The sequence below is a fragment of the Trichomycterus rosablanca genome, chromosome 4, assembly GCF_030014385.1.
Source record: "Trichomycterus rosablanca isolate fTriRos1 chromosome 4, fTriRos1.hap1, whole genome shotgun sequence".
Taxonomy (NCBI): Eukaryota; Metazoa; Chordata; class Actinopteri; order Siluriformes; family Trichomycteridae; genus Trichomycterus; species Trichomycterus rosablanca.
The window spans coordinates 51,930,715-51,950,228 of NC_085991.1; the positions used below are offsets into that span (position 1 = coordinate 51,930,715).

At 44.9% G+C, this 19,514-nt stretch overlaps 1 protein-coding gene across 3 annotated transcripts in view; it reads left to right on the forward strand.

The window, feature by feature from the left end:
- The window catches only part of ube3c (ubiquitin protein ligase E3C), an 88,210-nt gene that overhangs the window by 22,072 nt on the left and 46,624 nt on the right, over positions 1-19,514 (forward strand). For all 3 annotated transcript variants that reach the window (XM_062994491.1, XM_062994490.1, XM_062994489.1), the window contains 6 exons: positions 2,560-2,780; positions 3,107-3,258; positions 4,250-4,437; positions 13,049-13,135; positions 14,285-14,442; positions 16,736-16,962. In XM_062994491.1, the coding sequence (XP_062850561.1) occupies positions 2,560-2,780; positions 3,107-3,258; positions 4,250-4,437; positions 13,049-13,135; positions 14,285-14,442; positions 16,736-16,962 (1,033 nt within the window). The remainder of the gene's footprint in view (positions 1-2,559; positions 2,781-3,106; positions 3,259-4,249; positions 4,438-13,048; positions 13,136-14,284; positions 14,443-16,735; positions 16,963-19,514) is intronic.

Consider the following 19,514-nt stretch of genomic DNA (forward strand, 5'->3'; position numbering starts at 1 on the left):
CAATTACTGACTGCAGTCCATCTGTTTCTTTGGTAGCCCGCTTTCATGCTGTTCTTCAATGGTCAGTATTATTTAGGTGGTGGATCATTCTCAGCGCTGCAGTGACACACATGGTGGTGGTGTGTTAGTGTGTGTTGTGCGGGTATGAGTGGATCAGACCCAGCAGCGCTGCTGGAGTTTTTAAACACCTCACTGTCACTGCTGGACTGAGAATCGTCCACCAACCAAAAATATCCAGCCAACAGCGCCCCGTGGGCAGCGTCCTGTGACCACTGATGAAGGTCTAGAAGATGACCGACTCAAACAGCAGCAATAGATGAGCGATCGTCTCTGACTTTGCATCTACAAGGTGGACCGACTAGGTAGGAGTGTCTAATAGAGTGGACAGTGAGTGGACACGGTATTTAAAAACTCCAGCAGCGCTGCTGTGTCTGATCCACTCATACCAGCACAACACACACTAACACACCACCACCATGTCAGTGTCACTGCAGTGCTGAGAATCATCCACCACCTAAATAATACCTGCTCTGTGGGGGTCCTGACCATTGTAGAACAGGGTGAAAGCAGTCAGTAATTGTAGAACTACAAAGTGCTTCTATATGGTAAGTGGAGCTGATAAAATGGACAGTGAGTGTAGAAACAAGGAGGTGGTTTTAATGTTATGGCTGATCAGTGCATATAAACAAAATGTGCACTGGACATTATAAGTGGGCAGTTAATCTGCGAAAGTCCTCCAGTCCGCATAAGTGTGTCATGGCAAAACTAATTTCCGCTTATTGGAAGTGGTTAATTGTTGCAAAAGATGTGACAGCTGGTTACTAGGTTGAACAAGGGTCGGGTATAGCTCGTATTTCTGCAGTTCTGATTATGATTCTGCTCATCAATTCCTTGAAGTCACCTCTAAAAAAGGTCAGACCGAGCAGCGGCGGGGCAAAATGCTGGAACTAACCTAGCTGTTTGCAACCAGATAAACAAATTCACTATACATAACAGATCTAGTGTTAAAGATGTATATGATCTGTATAAGAAAAATCAGCCTTGTTGTGTTGTTTTATAAAAGTGAAGCCACACTTTCGACTGTGCATACTAGCTCGTGTACGCTCGTGTTGATGCGTGACATAGTTAAACAGATAGATCCTGGCAGATACTGTATGTACAGACGTCCTTGCAGAACGGTGGCTAAGTGGGTGGCACTGTCGCCTCACAGCAAGAAGGTCCTGGGTTCCATCACCACGTTGGCGGTCCGGGTCTTTTCTGTGTGGAGTTTACCTGTTCTCCCTGTGTCTGTTTGGGTTTCCTCCGGGTGCTCCGGTTTCCTCCCACAGTCCAAAGACGTGCAAGTGAGGTTATTTGGAGACACTAAATTGTCCATGATTGTGTAAAGTGAACAAATTCAGATGCCCATGTGGTGGGCAGTAGGGCTGGGTATCGCCACAAATTTCCTGGATCGATTCGATTCCGATTCACAAGGTCCCGATTCGATTCGATCTTCGATTTTCGATTCAATTTAGATTCAACACATTTAGGCATATTTGAGTTACATTAACAGGTTTTGTTTACATATGTACAGATGTTCAGAGAACGAATGTGATAATTGTACAAAGAACGTTTATTATTAAAAATATTTGTGTATTTTGTTTACATAAATAATTAATTCAAAACAGAAAACAGTAACATTCAACAGCCAGGTGTATGTTTACATTACATTTACAATGTTGTAGCATGTCAGACAAATGAAATAATAATAAAAAATGAATGTTACTGTTTTCTTTCATTTGTCTGACATGCTACAACAGTGTAAATGTAATGTAAACATACACCTGGCTGTTGTACAGCTTATACAGTACAAGTACAAGCTACAACAAGTAGCGAGCAATCAAAGTTTGTGCGCTGATGAAATAAATGAATCTGAGTGGATTTGGCAACACGAGCAGCATGGATCGTTCTGTAGTGAGTTGGAGGTTAATAAATATTTTGTTTTGTAGAGAACGATCTCGCGTGTGCTGATGTATTCTGATAGAAACTATATTGCGCTCCACCACCTGTTTCCAACCTCTCCCCTGTGTTTCCCCTCGCTGTTTCTCACATCGATCGAGAGCCGAGTTTTGATCGCAGAGCGAACACCGAGTTCCTCCCGAATCCAGAGCCGAGCGAAAATCAGTGCAAAAAGTTGTGTAGTGGTCATAACTTGAGCTATGCTAAACTGATGTGCAGGTCAGATCTCGTTGCATGAAAAAACAGTGGCTGGTCACGCGAAATTAAAGGCGGTAACAATAGTAATAGATTTCCGTGTGCACCGTAAAAAGGGGCGTATTTAAAAAATCGATCTCGCATTTATATGAATCGATATCGGATCGTTCAAATAAAGATCGATTAAAATCGATTTTACCCACCCCTAGTGGGCAGTGGTGAGGAGTCAGGAGTGGAGGTCCGCAGCAATAGAGGTGGAAATACGATCAGGGAATTGGATACGACTAGATTGTGGGAATGCATACATAGAAATGTCTCTCTCTCTCTCTCTCTCTCTCTCTCTCTCTCTCTCTCTCTCTCACTCAGGCAGTTGGTGTTCTCAGCCTTCACGGAAGAGTTCATCTCGCCTCCGTTCACCGAACATATGTTTCACTTCTTCGTGCCGGCGCTGGCCGACCCAAAATTCGCCTTCCCTTTCCACAACTTCCTCTGGTCTCTGCAGGCCACGGTGGCATCTTCAGCCAAGATCCAGAATCACGCGCCGTGGCTCTTCTACTTCGTCCTGACGCTGGGAGAAAACAGCCTAGGTGAGAGAGTGTGCACACGGAGCATACGGAGCTTTGATAGGTGTGCTCGGGTGGTGCAGCTTGTGCTATCGACCGACCGGGCACCTATAAAGGCAGACGATCGGCTGCCTGCCTGTAGGGGGAGGGGCGATGGTCTAAGCTGGGTTCCTTACCTCCGGGCCTGAGCATGGATGGCAGTACATGAGACCACACCCCTGGCAGGTGAAAAGAAGCGATCTGCTGCTGCAAATATATTAGTGCTCTTCACTAGTACTCTGAGCTGGTGGGTTGGGGGTGGTTTCAAGAGCTGGATAAATAGATTTGTGTGTGTGTGTGTGTGTGTGTAGGTTCGCTCTCAGAGGAAGGCCTGCTGTTGTATCTGAGCTCTCTGCAGGCTCTGCTCCCACTGCTCCCGGTCACCGAGAGCTACACCCGAACGGAGGTGAACAGTGACTCGGAGGACGAGGACGACCCCGCCGCACGCCCTTCTCCTCTGCAGGTACACACACCCTCACACACTAGTGCTGTAGTAAACCTAGTACACGCTACACCACTAATGTGGGGTTAGTATACACTGATGAGCCACTTAAATCACAACTCTGGTGTGTGTGGGGGGTGTATTAGATGTTGGGTAGTTTTCATTAGTGATAAATGAAGACCTGAGGGACTTTGATTAGGACCAGATTATTATACACAGACGAATGGGTTGAAGTATCTTCCAAACAGCAAGTGGTGTCTGAGGAGGGACCACAAAACGCCGACAGGTTGCTGGGCGGCCAAGACTCACCGATGCCAGACGATATGAATAATATATAGTCTGGTACAAACCAACAGAACATCTATCGTGACTTAATAAGAAGGTCACAGTGTCTCAATCCCCTTTCTGTGTGCTTAGTCGTTTCCAATTCCCCGTGCACCACCCTGCTCTGGCGGGGGACAGTCAGGTGTGAAGAGCGACAGAGAGCGGGAAACCCTGTCCGACCCCCCCACCCACAGACACGGCCGAGTATGTCTGTCGGACGCCGGGATCCCACTTGAAAAAAGAGGATAAAAAAAGAATGCCTTTATTTGTCACTATACATATACAGGCTGGGGTCAGAGTGCAGGCTTAGCCACTATACGGCGGCCCTGGAGCAGACAGGGTTAAGGGCCTTGCTCAAGGGACCAACAATGGCTGTATGGCAGAGCCTTGATTCAAACTCTCATTCTTTGCCGCTGACTGAGGACGCCACTCAACTGACTTGCGCCCCCTCCGGCACGCAGTCGGTACAGCCGGTATTTTTCACCCGCACGAGCCGAGTTCACACACCGAGAGACGCCGCGCACGGAGGGTCACGCCCCCCTCGACGTCATTCCTCAGCCCTGTGCAGGGCGCCGTCAGTCAACCAGCAGGGGCCGCGGTCGCACCAGTCATGAGGACCTACGAGTTCCAGATTTCACATTTTTTCTAAGCACCTTCTGTCCGTCCGTCTGTGCGTCTGTGTGTTCAGGATGAGAGCAGAATCTCGGTGCAGTGTATCACTCAGCTGTGCGTACAGAAACTGGACTCCAAGCAGCAGACCAACGCCCTGCTGGCTCTGGTGTGGAGGGACTCGGCCAGCGAGGACGTCTTCACCATGATGGCGTCCATCTGCCACACGCTCATGGTGCAACACCGCATGATGGTGCCCAAAGTCAGGTCAGGAACGAGTGCGCACACACACACACACACACACACACGGGCGTACAGTTGGAACATGTTTCAGGGGGTGTGTGGAGTAGACGTAGCTCTCCTCAGCCAGAAGTCAGCATCAAACATCTGGAATTGATGACAGCTTGGGGTTCATGTGTCTGTCCCCCCCCCCCCCCCCACACACACATGACCCCTCCCTAAAAAAACAAACCCAAAACGCCCAGCCCAGTCAAAATCCTGATCCTAACATCAGCAACGAGACCTAAATCTATTGAGACGTATCCAAAGCTACCAGTTCTAGTGCAGAGACGAGCACTTTTTTTTATCTTTTTGCCAAAAGTATGTGGTCACCTGTTGCTACGCTTTTTCTAAGAGGCTTTCCACCAGGTTTTGAAGTGTGACTTTGGGAATTTGTGCCTGTGTAGTGCAGTTCCTTCACACCGGGCCAGTCAAACCATGTCTTTATGGACCTCACTGTGTGCATAGTGGCACAGTGCTGGAATGTAAAAGGGTCGTGTCCCAAACCGTTGCCCCAAATAAGCCTAGTGGTTAAGGTACTGGACTAGTAACCAGAAGGTCACTGGTTCAAGCCCCACCACTGCCAGGTTGATGCTGGTGGGCCCCAGAGCAAGGCCCTTAACCCTCAATTGCTCAAACTGTAACTGTAATTGTAAGTCGCTTTGGATAAAGGCGTCTGCTAAATGCCGAAAACGTAAATGTAAATAATAGAGATGGGACGATCGATCGACTATGAATCGGTATCGGACGATTTTTAATCAAAATATGCTATCGGCGATCGGCCGATATCTCCTAAAAGTAGCCGATCCGATCGTGTGATATATAAAGATCACGTTAAGTTAACAGCTCAGTGGATCGATCCAGACGCCAACCATCACATCACCATTCATCAACCATCGTACAGAAACCACGGTGAAAGCTCTTCATGACCTAAAATAACATCATTAACGTTGTGCATCGTACACACGATGTAATTCTGCTGATTGTAATATTTACTTTAAAAAGATAATTCAACCCGGTCACATCTGAGTGGATTCTATCAGCACGTTATATAAACTCCTGGTTCACTTTGGTCAATCGTAAGCGGTTCTTACTTGTGATGTAGATGAGAACAGAAAACGTTACAGAGCCAATCAGAGGCAAAAGTTTATTCATTACCAAATTCATTAGTTCAGGATCATCTGCTGAACTTTTAGCTCCTTAGACGGAACGAGTCTGACGGTCGGTGACCGCTCTGTGGTAATATCAGTGTAATGAAGCTTTTTAATGTAAGAGAGTCACACAGAATGTTCTGTAGTAGTTGGTGTTTATTTAAAACCACGACATTTAATTAATAACAGTAAACACGGAGAGATAACCGAGAAGAGAAACTTACGCTTCACATGAAAACGAATCGACCCATGAATCAATGAATCACTTATAGCGATACTGTGAACAAAGCGTCTCTTCTAAAGGCACAAACACACACATACACACACACACACACACACACGCGCGCGCTGCTCCGTTTTATCTTCACTGTGAGGCTCTTTTTAAGTTTATTTATTTTATTTACTGCTAAACCCCCCCAACCCCCCCTCCCCCCGATCGCAATCGGCTATCGGTCGATGTCCCTGAAAGGAGATCGCAGATCGGAATCGGTGCCAAAAACCCCGATCGGCACATCTCTAGTAAATAATGGGGTTTATAAAAATTAGGGTTAGAGGGATGAATTCTTCTCCCAGGCGCCTAACTTTTACCCCCTTTTACCCCATTTTTAAACCGTTTTAGGATTTCAGGACCCTTCCTTCGCCCGACCCGTTTCCCAGCGTGCCGGTTTCACTCGCCCTATCCTGGAAGCTCGCGGGACGCGCCACCGGCCGTAAATCCCACCCGAGCGCGGTGTCGTTATGCGATATCTGTACAAAATGATTAGCTCTCCTGCACAGATTCATTTCGGAGCGAGTGGCCGGAGGAGCTTTATAAGAGTCGAAGGGGAGCAAATTGCAGCCGCGCGTGATTTACGAGCGCCGAAGAGGAGCCCGGCGCTCCCGTTAGCGCCTGCCGCTGGATCGAGCCGCGCCCGGCCTTAAATCCGACGCGGCCGACGATGATCTTAAGATTCGAGCTCAGACACGTTGAAAGGGGCGTCTACTTACTTGAGCCACATATTTTCCGCATTTAGCAGACGCCTTTATCCCAAGTGACTTACCGTGCAGTCTGAGCAATTGAGGGTTAAGGGCCTCGCTCAAGGGCCCAGCAGCAGCAACCTGGCAACTTTCTGATTACTAGTGCAGTACCTTAACCACTAGGCTACAGCTGTATGTGTGGAAGCTCTTGAAATTCTGGGTATACTAACACGGCATACCCCAGTCTTCACTTAGTACGGTTGCCAGGTACGAATTATTTAATCTTATATGAACAAAAATCAGTAGATAAATGGGTAGAGAAACACTAAGCTGATTGGCTGAGACATTAAGACAGTAAAACACATAGAGAGAAAAATTGATCCTCTGCTGTCTGGTCCAGGTCCCGGCAGGTGGAGCATATAGGGCGTAGCGTGACTCTCCGTATGTGAACCCATAGAGCCCAAAAGGCCCGGGTTCTGGTATGCGACTCACTTCGGTCAGCGCGGCAGCAGCCGAGGAGTTGAAATAGGGAATTGGATATGACTGAATTGTGGGTATTAACATCAAAACACCAGTGTTATCACTCACTCACTTTCTTAGCCGCTTATCCAATCAAGGGTCTGGGAAGGGGGGGTGCTGGAGTCTGTCCCAGCTTATCAATGGGCGCAAGGCACACAGTAACACCCTGGACAGGGCGCCAGTCCATCGCAGGGCAGACACACACACACACACCGATCAGCCATAACATTAAAACCACCTCCTTATTTCTACTTTTTATCAGCTCCACTTACCATATAGAAGCACTTTGTAGTTCTACAATTACTGACTGTAGTCCATCTGTTTCTCTACATGCTTTTTAACCTGCTTTCACCCTGTTCTTCAATGGTCAGGACCACCACAGAGCAGGTATTATTTAGGTGGTGGATGATTCTCAGCACTGCAGTGACACTGACATGGTGGTGGTGTGTTAGTGTGTGTTGTGCTGGTATGAGTGGATCAGACACAGCAGCGCTGCTGGAGTTTTTAAACACCTCACTGTCACTGCTGGACTGAGAATAGTCCACCAAGCAAAAACATCCAGCCAACAGCGCCCCCGTGGGCAGCGTCCTGTGACCACTGATGAAGGTCTAGAAGATGACCGACTCAAACAGCAGCAATAGATGAGCGATCGTCTCCGACTTTACATCTACAAGGTGGACCGACTAGGTAGGCGTGTCTAATAGAGTGGACAGTGAGTGGACACGGTGTTTAAAACCTCTAGCAGTGGGGGTCCTGACCATTGAAGAACAGCATGAAAGGGGGTAACAAAGCATGTAGAGAAACAGATGGACTACAGTCAGTAATTGTAGAACTACAAAGTGCTTCTATATGGTAAGTGGAGCTGATAAAATGGACAGTGAGTGTAGAAACAAGGAGGTGGTTTTAATGTTATGGCTGACACGGGGAGAACATGCAAACTCCACACAGAAAGAATTATTAATGACTAATTATTAATAAAGGGGTGGCTCGGTGGGTAGCACTGTGGCCTCACAGCAAGAAGGTCCTGGGTTCGATTCCCAGGTGGAACGGTCCTGGTCCTTTCTGTGTGGAGTTTGCATGTTCTCCCCGTGTCCGCGTGGGTTTCCTCAAACTTGAACTGATGAATCTTGTGTAACCAGTAACTACCTGTTCTGTTTTAAATGTAACCAAGGTGTGTTGGGCAGTTGTAGCCCAGTGGTTAAGGTACTGGACTAGCAATCGAAAGGTAGCTGGTTCAAGCCCTACCTCTGCCAGGTTGCCACTGTTGGGCCCTTGAGCGAGGCCCTTAACTCTCAATTGCTTAGACTGTATACTGTCACAGTACTGTTAGTCCCTCTGGATAAAATCCAACCTGTCCAGTTATTTATGGTAATAGTGGCCTTGTGTTCTCTGTGCTAAAGAAGAAAAGCACCAGATTGTTACCAGCATTAAGTTCATAATCCTGCATCCGGCTTGGTATATGGAGGTAGTAGTGTAATAGCATAGCCAAAAGTATGTGGACACCTAACCATAAGCTTGTCGGATATCCAGTTCCATCCAGTCACATGTTATCCATCATAAGCTCAGTAAAAATGTGCGAACCGAAGAGCACCGTGCTTGCTTTAGCTTCATCAAGGTCATTTTTACTGTGTTGACCACTGTGTGTGTGTGTGTGTGTGTGTGTGTGTGTGTGTTTGGGGTGTTGAGGGGGGGTTCAGTGCTTCATTTGGTAATTGAAGTGGAGTTTTTGTGCTGGCAGGTTATAAATCAGCGGTGTCACTCAGCTCTTTAGAGCTTTTGTGTCTCATTTCAATCACGCTGGTGTTCCATAAAGATCCTCCTCCTCCTCCTCCTCCTCTTCCTCCTCCTTTAACACCAGCTGCCGTGAGAAACGCACGAGCTGCTCCGAGTAGCACTTCAGCGCCCGACGTCCTCTGTTCTTTTACTTCATCTGTAGGGTACAGTATGGAAGTGAAGAAGCCCTCAAGACGATTGAGCTTTCGTGACATTGTCCATCATTCTGTAGCGTCTTTATAACTTAGAAAACCACAAACGTCTTTCATATGGGCGTTCCAGTTGAGGAAGCTTCTTCACCCCCCAATTATCATGGACAACCGGATCACCACAGTCCCCTCTGACGTGTCCAGTATTAGCGCTTTTCCACCAAAAGAACTCTGGTTCTTGAACCGGTTCTGTTCGGGTTTCTTAGAACCTTGGTGTTTTGTAGAGAACCGGCTGCGTTTCCACATGTTTTTGAGAACCAACCTGCATCATCAACGGTGGGCGTTACATAATGAAAGTAAAGAGCAGTAACATGGTGGTGGAGCGTGTAGATTATCTGTGGGGATTTAGTTCATCATGTGAATAGCATTTTGCTCCACATGTATCTGTGTTTAACTGGATTTACTTCACGTGTGGTGATTATGCAGCTCGGGGTTCTGAATCCGCTCGAAAAAGCGAACAACGCTTAACATGAAAAATAAAGCGTAACGTGGCTGAATGTACTAAAACAATGACTAATGAATTTGGGCAGTACAGAGCTCTTACAACCAGTACAGAGACACTTATAACCAGTACAGAGACACTTATAACCAGTACAGAGCTCTTACAACCAGTACAGAGACACTTATAACCAGTACAGAGACACTTATAACCAGTACAGAGCTCTTACAACCAGTACAGAGACACTTATAACCAGTACAGAGCTCTTACAACCAGTACAGAGCACTTATAACCAGTACAGAGACACTTATAACCAGTACAGAGCTCTTACAACCAGTACAGAGACACTTATAACCAGTACAGAGCTCTTACAACCAGTACAGAGCACTTATAACCAGTACAGAGACACTTATAACCAGTACAGAGCTCTTACAACCAGTACAGAGACACTTATAACCAGTACAGAGCTCTTACAACCAGTACAGAGACACTTATAACCAGTACAGAGCTCTTACAACCAGTACAGAGACACTTATAACCAGTACAGAGACACTTATAACCAGTACAGAGCTCTTACAACCAGTACAGAGACACTTATAACCAGTACAGAGCTCTTACAACCAGTACAGAGCACTTATAACCAGCACAGAGCACATATAACCAGTTCAGAGCTCCTATAACCAGTACAGAGCACTTATAACCAGTACAGAGCACATATAACCAGTACAGAGCACATATAACCAGTACAGAGCTCCTATAACCAGTACAGAGCTCCTATAACCAGTACAGAGCTCCTATAACCAGTACAGAGCACATGTAACCAGTACAGAGCACGTATAACCAGTACAGAGCTCCTACAACCAGTACAGAGCACATATAACCAGTACAGAGCGCTTATAACCAGTACAGAGCTCTTATAACCAGTACAGAGCACATATAACCAGTACAGAGCTCTTATAATCAGTACAGAGCACATATAACCAGTACAGAGCACTTATAACCAGTACAGAGCACATATAACCAGTACAGAGCTCTTATAATCAGTACAGAGCTCTTATAACCAGTACAGAGCACATATAACCAGTACAGAGCACTTATAACCAGTAATAACAGAGAGAAGTTTAGTGTTTCTGTGTGGTACTTGTAATAATGTTACGTTTTATTTAGTTGAAGCTTTTTGTGTATTCAGAACCCCGAGCTGCAGAACCAGCACACATTAATCCAGTTAAACACAGACACACGTGGAGCTTTTAGACTGGGTTTGATGGTTATCTCACACAGATGGATGTTCTTGACGTGGAACTTCAGTGATGTTTCACCGTAGCGCTCAAGCCGAGTGCTGAGCAAATCGGCCAAACGCTTCTCACGTCAGTGAACTGAAGAAAACAACAAACACGTCACGTCTTCTTATCACCGACAGCTGATATCTGACATCTGTAACAACAGCACAAATCCCCACAGATAATCTACACGCTCCGCCATCATGTTACTCTTTACTTTATTTATGTAACGCTCACCGTTGATGACGCAGGCTTGGTTCCCAAAAACTGGTGGAAACGCAGCCGGTTCTCTACAAAACACCAAGCTTCGAAGAAAACTAAGAAACTAATGTAGTGACTACCGAAAAACGATGGCTGTGTCCAAAATCGCATAGTTAAATTAGAGGTAGTGCGCACTGCTTGGCCGGTACAGAAGTAAGCTCTTTTAGTACGCGAGTGTGCTGTGTTCGCATACACAAAAAATGCTGCCCAAGCAGTTGATTATTCGGATAATTTTCGTGTACTGCTTAATAAATGCTTAATGCTTAATAATGATTAGTAACTGCGTACTGTTCGGTATGAAAGTCGTGATTTCGGACGCAGCCGATGATCACAGTTGAGACGCTCCTCAAAATCCGTGTTTGTTTTCATGACACGCCTCTCTTTTTTACCGACCAATCACAGGCGTTGTCGCGGCGTGACGTCGTCCGCGGAGTTCGCCCAGCTTCCGTGTGCGCGACGAGGCGAGCGAAGCCTCTGCGCGACGTCCGCGGTTGTTCGCTCTCTCCGCGATTACGTCACAGGCGAACGTCGTCTCCGCATGAAGTACGCTGAAGCCTTAAGTAGACCGCTCTCGAGGTCGGGTCTGGGCTGCGTATTTGACTGCTGCTATGTCCGAGCGCCGCTGTACTTGGTTAGTTATTAAAGAGAAAAAAAAAATGCCGGATTAGATCATTGTTTCGTTGCCTTTTTTTTAAGAAATAAAATTCACATATTACTTTCTTTCCCATCTTCTGCTGTTTGTCAGAGTGTGATGCAACCTAAAAATTAATCATAACGTCAACGTAACCTCTAAACGTGAGCTCGGGTGTAAACAAATCCCTTTATACTGCGGACATCTCCAGTTTCCACCACCACACGACTTCAAATTCCAAGCCCCATTGAGTTTCATTGACATTTTTGTCATTTTCTAATCGCTGTCATCCAAAACGAGCAATTTAGAGCTAAGGGCCTGGTTCAGGGACCCGACAGTGGCGACTTGGAACCTTCTGACCACCAGTCCAGGTCCTCCCACCACTGAACCCTTGTTAGTCTCGGTAAGAGCTAATGCTTCACGACACTAGAAGTCTGTTCTGAAGGTGTGAACTAGCTTTGTTAGCTTGTGTACACACTCGCCATTCGGTCCGTTCTGCTCTATCATCGCTCCTATTCTTCCCTGCACACAGAAGCATCCAGAGCTCGTTTCCTCACACCTAGGTGTCACGTCCCCCCCCGCCGAGCCACCGCACGGTTCGGGACATTGTCTCGGCGCGGGTCGTTACGTCCGGCTGAATTATCTCAGGGAAAACGCTCCGGGTTTACGACCCCCGCGACACGTCGCTGCTCTGCTAACGCACGCCTTAATAAAGCTCAACGCCTCCTTAAATTCCTCCCGCCGCTGAACAGAGGGACGTTCGCTTTTCCACCTCGACCTGTCGGGTCGTTTAGCGGTTCGGGGTCAGCGCTGCCCGTCCTGGAGGTCGCGGTGGGCAGGAAGAGCCTCGATTAGGCTTCAGCTTCCTAATAATTACATCTCCAGTGAAGACTAATCAAATACAATCAGTCCAAACAGGTTAGGCTTGGTGGCAGTGGGGCTCGAACCCGTTGTGGTCGTCTGCTAACAAGTAAATGAAATGCTTTTAATGTTTTGCCAACAGTTTGGGGAAGGTCCTTCGCTCCTGTGCATAAAGCGAGGTCCGTAAAGATTGTGAAAGAACTTCATGGGCTTGCTCAACTGCTTTGCATACCTTTGGGATGGATTAGAATGGCGCAAACCAGGCCTACTCTACAGCACTAACTCCTCAGTTAAACAGGAGCAAATTCCCACAGACACACTACATTATTCTGTAGCAGAAAGTCCCGAAAGAGTGTTTAGTTTCGGAATGTGATGTACAACACGGTCAGGTGTCCACATACTTCTGGCCATAAAGTGTTTATAAACTCAGTCAGGACTGTTGTGGTTGAACCAGGCCGTCTGCTCAACTCTTCATTCTTTATTCTTCATTCTGTCCTCTGTGTTTTTGTCCTCTACAGGCTCCTGTACAGCTTGGCTTTCAACGCCCGCTTCCTGAGGCACCTCTGGCACCTGATCACGTCCATGAGGACCAAAATGATCACAGGGTGAGAGCCGCTTACACTCTGGCTTCCGATAGCAGTTAGATTAGTAACGCCAGGGCGCAGCGGTAACACACGCTAGCCCACCAGTCCTGAGGTTTTAAGTTCGAATCTCAGCTCAACCACAGGGCTGGTTGCTTGTGAATATTAGTACACAGTACAGCCCATCATCAGTTCTCTAAAGTGTGATTACTTCAATTCATTTTTCTGTGCGCATGTGCATTTAATTTGCTTGTGTGTGTGTGCGTTTGTTTGTGTGTGTATGTGTGTGTGTGTGCGTTTGTTTGTGTGTGTATGTGTGTGTGTGTGCGTTTGTTTGTGTGTACATGTGTGTGTGTGTGTGTGTATACGTGTGTGTGTGTGTGTGTGTGTGTGTGTGTGTGTGTGTATGTACGTGTGTGTGTGTACGTGTGTGTGTGTGTGTGTGTGTGTGTATGTACGTGTGTGTGTGTGTGTGTACATGTGTGTGTGTGTGTGTACATGTGTGTGTGTGTGTGTGTGTACATGTTTGTGTGTGTGTGTGTGTGTGTGTGTGTGTACATGTGTGTGTGTGTGTGTGTGTGTGTGTGTGTGTATACATGTGTGTGTGTGTGTATACATGTGTGTGTGTGTGTATACATGTGTGTGTGTGTGTGTGTGTGTGTACGTGTGTGTGTGTGTGTGTGTACGTGTGTATACATGTGTTTGTGTGTATGTACATGTGTGTGTGTGTGTGTGTGTATACGTGTGTGTGTGTGTGTGTACGTGTGTGTGTGTGTGTGTGTACGTGTGTATACATGTGTGTGTGTGTGTGTACATGTGTGTGTGTGTGTGTGTATACATGTGTGTGTGTGTGTGTGTGTGTGTGTACGTGTGTGTGTGTGTGTGTGTGTGTACGTGTGTATACATGTGTTTGTGTGTATGTACGTGTGTATGTACGTGTGTATGTACGTGTGTGTGTGTGTGTGTGTATGTACGTGTGTATGTACATGTTTGTGTGTGTGTGTGTGTACATGTGTGTGTGTGTGTATGTGTATGTGTGTGTGTGTGTGTGTGTGTGTATGTACGTGTGTGTGTGTGTACATGTGTGTGTGTGTGTGTGTATACATGTGTTTGTGTGTGTGTGTGTGTGTGTGTGTGTGTATGTACGTGTATGTACGTGTGTGTGTGTTACAGCTCTCTGGTGCCGCTCCTCCAGCTGATGTCTCGAGGTTCTCCCATGTCTGCTGAGGACTCGAACAGGATCATTCCTCTCTTCTACCTGTTCAGCTCGCTCTTCGGCCATTCACTCATCTCTATCCACGACACCGAGTTCTTCGGAGAATCCATGGACGGTAACCACACCCACACACCCCCACACTGATCCACTGTGACCCCTGTCTGTGTAGAAGCCCAGTTGGCCAATAGCACCAAGCACCAAGCATCCGAAAAGGTGGAAATCAGATGGAGCTAAATCCTGACTATAAGCGCCTCTCAGTCTCTCAGACATGACCGATTACTCCAATTACTCCATTGAGTGGCTGCTCGGGCGGCGCAGCGGTCAAACGCTCTAGCGCTCCAGAGCCGACATCTCAAACTTGTTGGTTCGAAACTCTGCTCTGCCATTCGCCAGGCTGGGTGCCTACATGAGCAACGATTGGCTGTTGTACATACAGGATGGGAGCCAGATAGGGACCTCATGACCGATGCAGTTACGATCTCTGCTGGCTGAATGATGGCGCTGCACAGAGTCAAGGAATAATGCGTCGTGTGGGTGTGTCTCTCCGTACACGAAGCTGATACGCATATGAACTCTCTTCGTGCGTGTGAAGAGATGCAGTCGGTACTGCACACGTGTCGGAGGGGGTGTGTCAGTCTTGCTATCCTCACCCAGGGTAGAGAGAGGATGTAGAGAGGAAGCGTAATGCAGTTGGGTAATTGGAGCTGCTGGAATCGAGATTAAAGAACCAGATTAATCGCGATTAATCGCATTTAATCGCAAACTAATACCTAAGCGAAATTCGAACAGTTATGCACATTTTTTATTGCAAGAACATGTTTACCAATAAAAACATTCGTAAAATTATGATAAAATTATTCAATCTAAATTATTTTTAGAAAGTAAAACGACTCGTATTTTAATTTTCCGAAATCAACATTTTTTATCAGTTCGACCGGAAATAAACACACAAGCGCTGACGTGTATATTTGCTTTATATATTCAGTGTAAATCAAGCACAAGTGTTAAGAAGGCGGAGCAAAAAGTACTGATGTTACGCTGCGTAGTGTTTCCTGCTCTTCTCACCCTAATTTTCCTTCCCTAATTCACAAAGTATTATTTTTCCTTAAAAAAGGGGTTATTCTAAGAAAACGAATGTACTGTAGTTTTCTAACGTCTCACCTGTCATGTAATGCGAATTACAAATATGTTGTCTGGCCCTTTAAGAATGTTAAGTGTACTATAGGGGCATAGGGAGCGAGTGTGTAGGGAAGAGATCAGAAATGACGCAGTCTCCGGAAGCGTTCTGCTTCATGCACTTTTAAGGAACGCAAATCATCACAGAGACACATATTTACAGGGCACGAACAGCCCAATAAAAATAGTTTCAATGAATTTTTTTAATCGCGATTACAATTTTAATGCGTTAATCGCGTTAATTAACACGATTAACGACAGCCCTAATATATATACAGTCGAATCCGGTTAATCGGACCACATCGGGACGCGATCGTTTTGGTCCTAATAACCGGCTGGTCCGATGACACGAACACGCCCTATGTTACAAGGCGGGACGTGCTAAAATTTATGTAACATATTAAATGTTTATTAAACCTTTATTGTGCGATATACTGTACACGTATAGCGAACGTACAAACAAGAACTACTGTCGCTTACGAACTTTGCTCATTGAAAAATAAATTTGCAAACAAGTTTTTCGAAACGATCTACACGATCTTACTAAAGATGCAGATGGATCCAATAACCACGCTTCGTGCTTCGTTGTGGGAAAGAAAGTGGTGGGCGTGTTCACCTCCCGCTGGTTTCGCTCTCGTCAACACAACTTTTCGGATTTCCTGACCTTTGATGAAAGCATAAATTCTCCCGGGGAGCCCAGGAATCCTCCCATATCTCGCTGACCCGCGTTGCATCCGCTCTAAGTGGAGACTTGTGGCTTCTTTTTCTTATTCGCTCTCACGTTCTTTGGTCCGATGAAACGGAATTTTGGTCCAAATAAGCGAATAACATCACACGTACGTAATAGGATTTGTTTCGGTACTTTAGGATTCGGTCCGAATAAGCGGCTGGTCCGATTAACCGGATTCGACTGTGTATATATATATAAAGAAAGGACATGGTTAGATTTACTGTTAGTAAAGCACTGGCTCTCTAGTCGGGGCTTGAAAAAGCTGGTGGAACAGACAGGTGATGCTTATTTCGTTACCTGGGTGCTGGTACGGAGAAGAGCCTCGATGCTTGTCTTCCTTGAGTTTTAATAAGTGACCCAGCTTGGAAATCAGCTTGTTAAATGTCCACATTATCAATGCCTATATACCACGCTACACTGATACTGAAGTAGTCCTAAGGCTCTGATACCTGGTGGGAAGTGGTGCCTCTACACGAGTTGCTTTTTCCGTTGTCGTTTGCAGGCCACACCCAGCCCACCATGATGCCCTTCTCCCTCACGGAGCTGGTGAGCCTGTCCCGATGTCTGCGCGACGCCTGCCTGGGCATCATCAAGCTGGCGCATCCCGAAACCAAGAGCGGCTACAGCGAGGAGTACGCGGCGGCGTTCCGCAGCGTCGGAGTCAAAACCAGCAGCCAGATACAGCAGCGGATCCAGAACCAGCAGAAGCGCTGGGTCCAGCTGTTCAAGGTAAAAACGGGATCCTGATGTGTCGGGACTCGTTCTGGGTCCTAGATCATCACAAGTCTGGGGTCTGTTTTATTGGGAGATCGATCCAAAATGTTTAATAAATTAGTCTTAATTAGGAATAATAGTGTTTTATAGCTGATACTTTCTGATTCTGATCTTCCTTTGTGTATTTGTGTAATACATTTGCGGCATCAGGGGCCCAAACAGTGGTAACATGATGGTGGTGGGGCTTGAACCGGCAACCTTCCGATTACTAGTGCAGTACCTAAACCACCTAGCTATCACTAGCCCAGAGTCACCGTGTACCACTGTTCTATAAGACAGAAATACAGTGGACAGGGCGCCAACGATCATGTCTGTGTAGACACCCGGCTGCCTTGCTGCCTGCTGCCTGCTGCCTACCTAATCAGCTGCTTCAGTACGGCAGAGATCCGTTTTAGTTTACTAATCTAACACAGTTAGCTTCAGGCTATTCAAACCGAACAAATTAAAATGAAACAAATACAAATTAAACATCGATGGGAATTTATTTACATTTGAAAAGAACTCCGTTGGTTGCTCTGACTTTGTTTGTCATGTTTGTAGTTTTTTGTGAGAAAAGTCGTGCCGCACTGAATGCTGGGATTGCCTGTGATTGACGCTCCCTCTTCTCAGGAGTGTAGGATGATGGGAAATGCGTCTGTGTAGGTTTTTAGACAGACCCCGTGTAACACTGTTCTATAGGATGGGAATACCGTAAACAGGGCGCCAATCCTTCGCAGGGCTTCGTCCCCTTCTCCCCAGACATAATAGATAGATAGATAGATAGATAGATAGATAGATAGATAGATAGATAGATAGATAGATAGATAGATAGATAGATAGATAGATAGATAGATAGATAGATAGATAGATAGATAGATAGATAGATAGATAGATAGATACTGTAGATAGATAGATAGCTGGATAGATAGATAGATAGATAGATAGATACTGTAGATAGATAGATAGATAGATAGATAGATAGATAGATAGATAGATAGACAGATAGACAGATAGATAGATAGATAGATAGATAGATAGATACTGTAGATAGATAGATAGATAGACAGATAGATAGATAGATAGATAGATACTGTAGATAGATAGATAGATAGATAGATAGATAGATAGATAGATAGATAGATAGACAGATAGACAGATAGACAGATAGATAGACAGATAGATAGATAGATAGATAGATAGATAGATAGATACTGTAGATAGATAGATAGATACTGTAGATAGATAGATAGATAGATAGATAGATAGATAGATAGATAGATAGATAGATAGATAGATACTGTAGATAGATAGATAGATAGATAGAGAGAGAGAGAGAGAGAGAGAGAGAGAGAGAGAGAGAGAGAGAGAGAGAGAGAGAGAGATAGATAGATAGATAGATAGATAGATACTGTAGATAGATAGATAGATAGATAGATAGATAGATAGATAGATAGATAGATACTGTAGATACTGTAGATAGATAGATAGATAGATAGATAGATAGATAGATAGATAGATAGATAGATAGATAGACAGATAGATAGATAGATAGACAGATAGATAGATAGATAGATACTGTAGATAGATAGATAGATAGATAGATAGATAGATAGATAGATAGATAGATAGATAGATAGATAGATAGATAGATAGATAGATAGATGATAGATAGATAGATAGATACTGTAGATAGATAGATAGATAGATGATAGATAGATAGATAGATAGATAGATAGAGAGAGAGAGAGAGAGAGAGAGAGAGAGAGAGAGAGAGAGATAGATAGATACTGTAGATAGATAGATAGATAGATAGATAGATAGATAGATAGATAGATAGATAGATAGATAGATAGACAGATAGATAGACAGATAGATAGATAGATAGATAGATACTGTAGATAGATAGATAGATAGATAGATAGATAGATAGATAGATAGATAGATAGATAGATAGATAGATACTGTAGATAGATAGATAGATACTGTAGATAGATAGATAGATAGATAGATAGATAGATAGATAGATAGATAGATAGATAGATAGATAGACAGATAGACAGATAGATAGATAGATAGATAGATAGATAGATAGATAGATAGATACTGTAGATAGATAGATAGATAGACAGATAGATAGATAGATAGATAGATAGATACTGTAGATAGATAGATAGATAGATAGATAGATAGATAGATAGATAGATAGATAGATAGATAGATAGATAGATAGATACTGTAGATAGATAGATAGATAGATAGATAGATAGATAGATAGATAGATAGATAGATACTGTAGATAGATAGATAGATAGATAGATAGATAGATAGATAGATAGATAGATAGATAGATAGACAGACAGATAGATACTGTAGATAGATAGATAGATAGATAGATAGATAGATAGATAGATAGATAGATAGATAGATACTGTAGATAGATAGATAGATAGATAGATAGATAGATAGATAGATAGATAGATAGATAGATAGATAGATAGATAGATAGATAGATAGACAGACAGACAGAC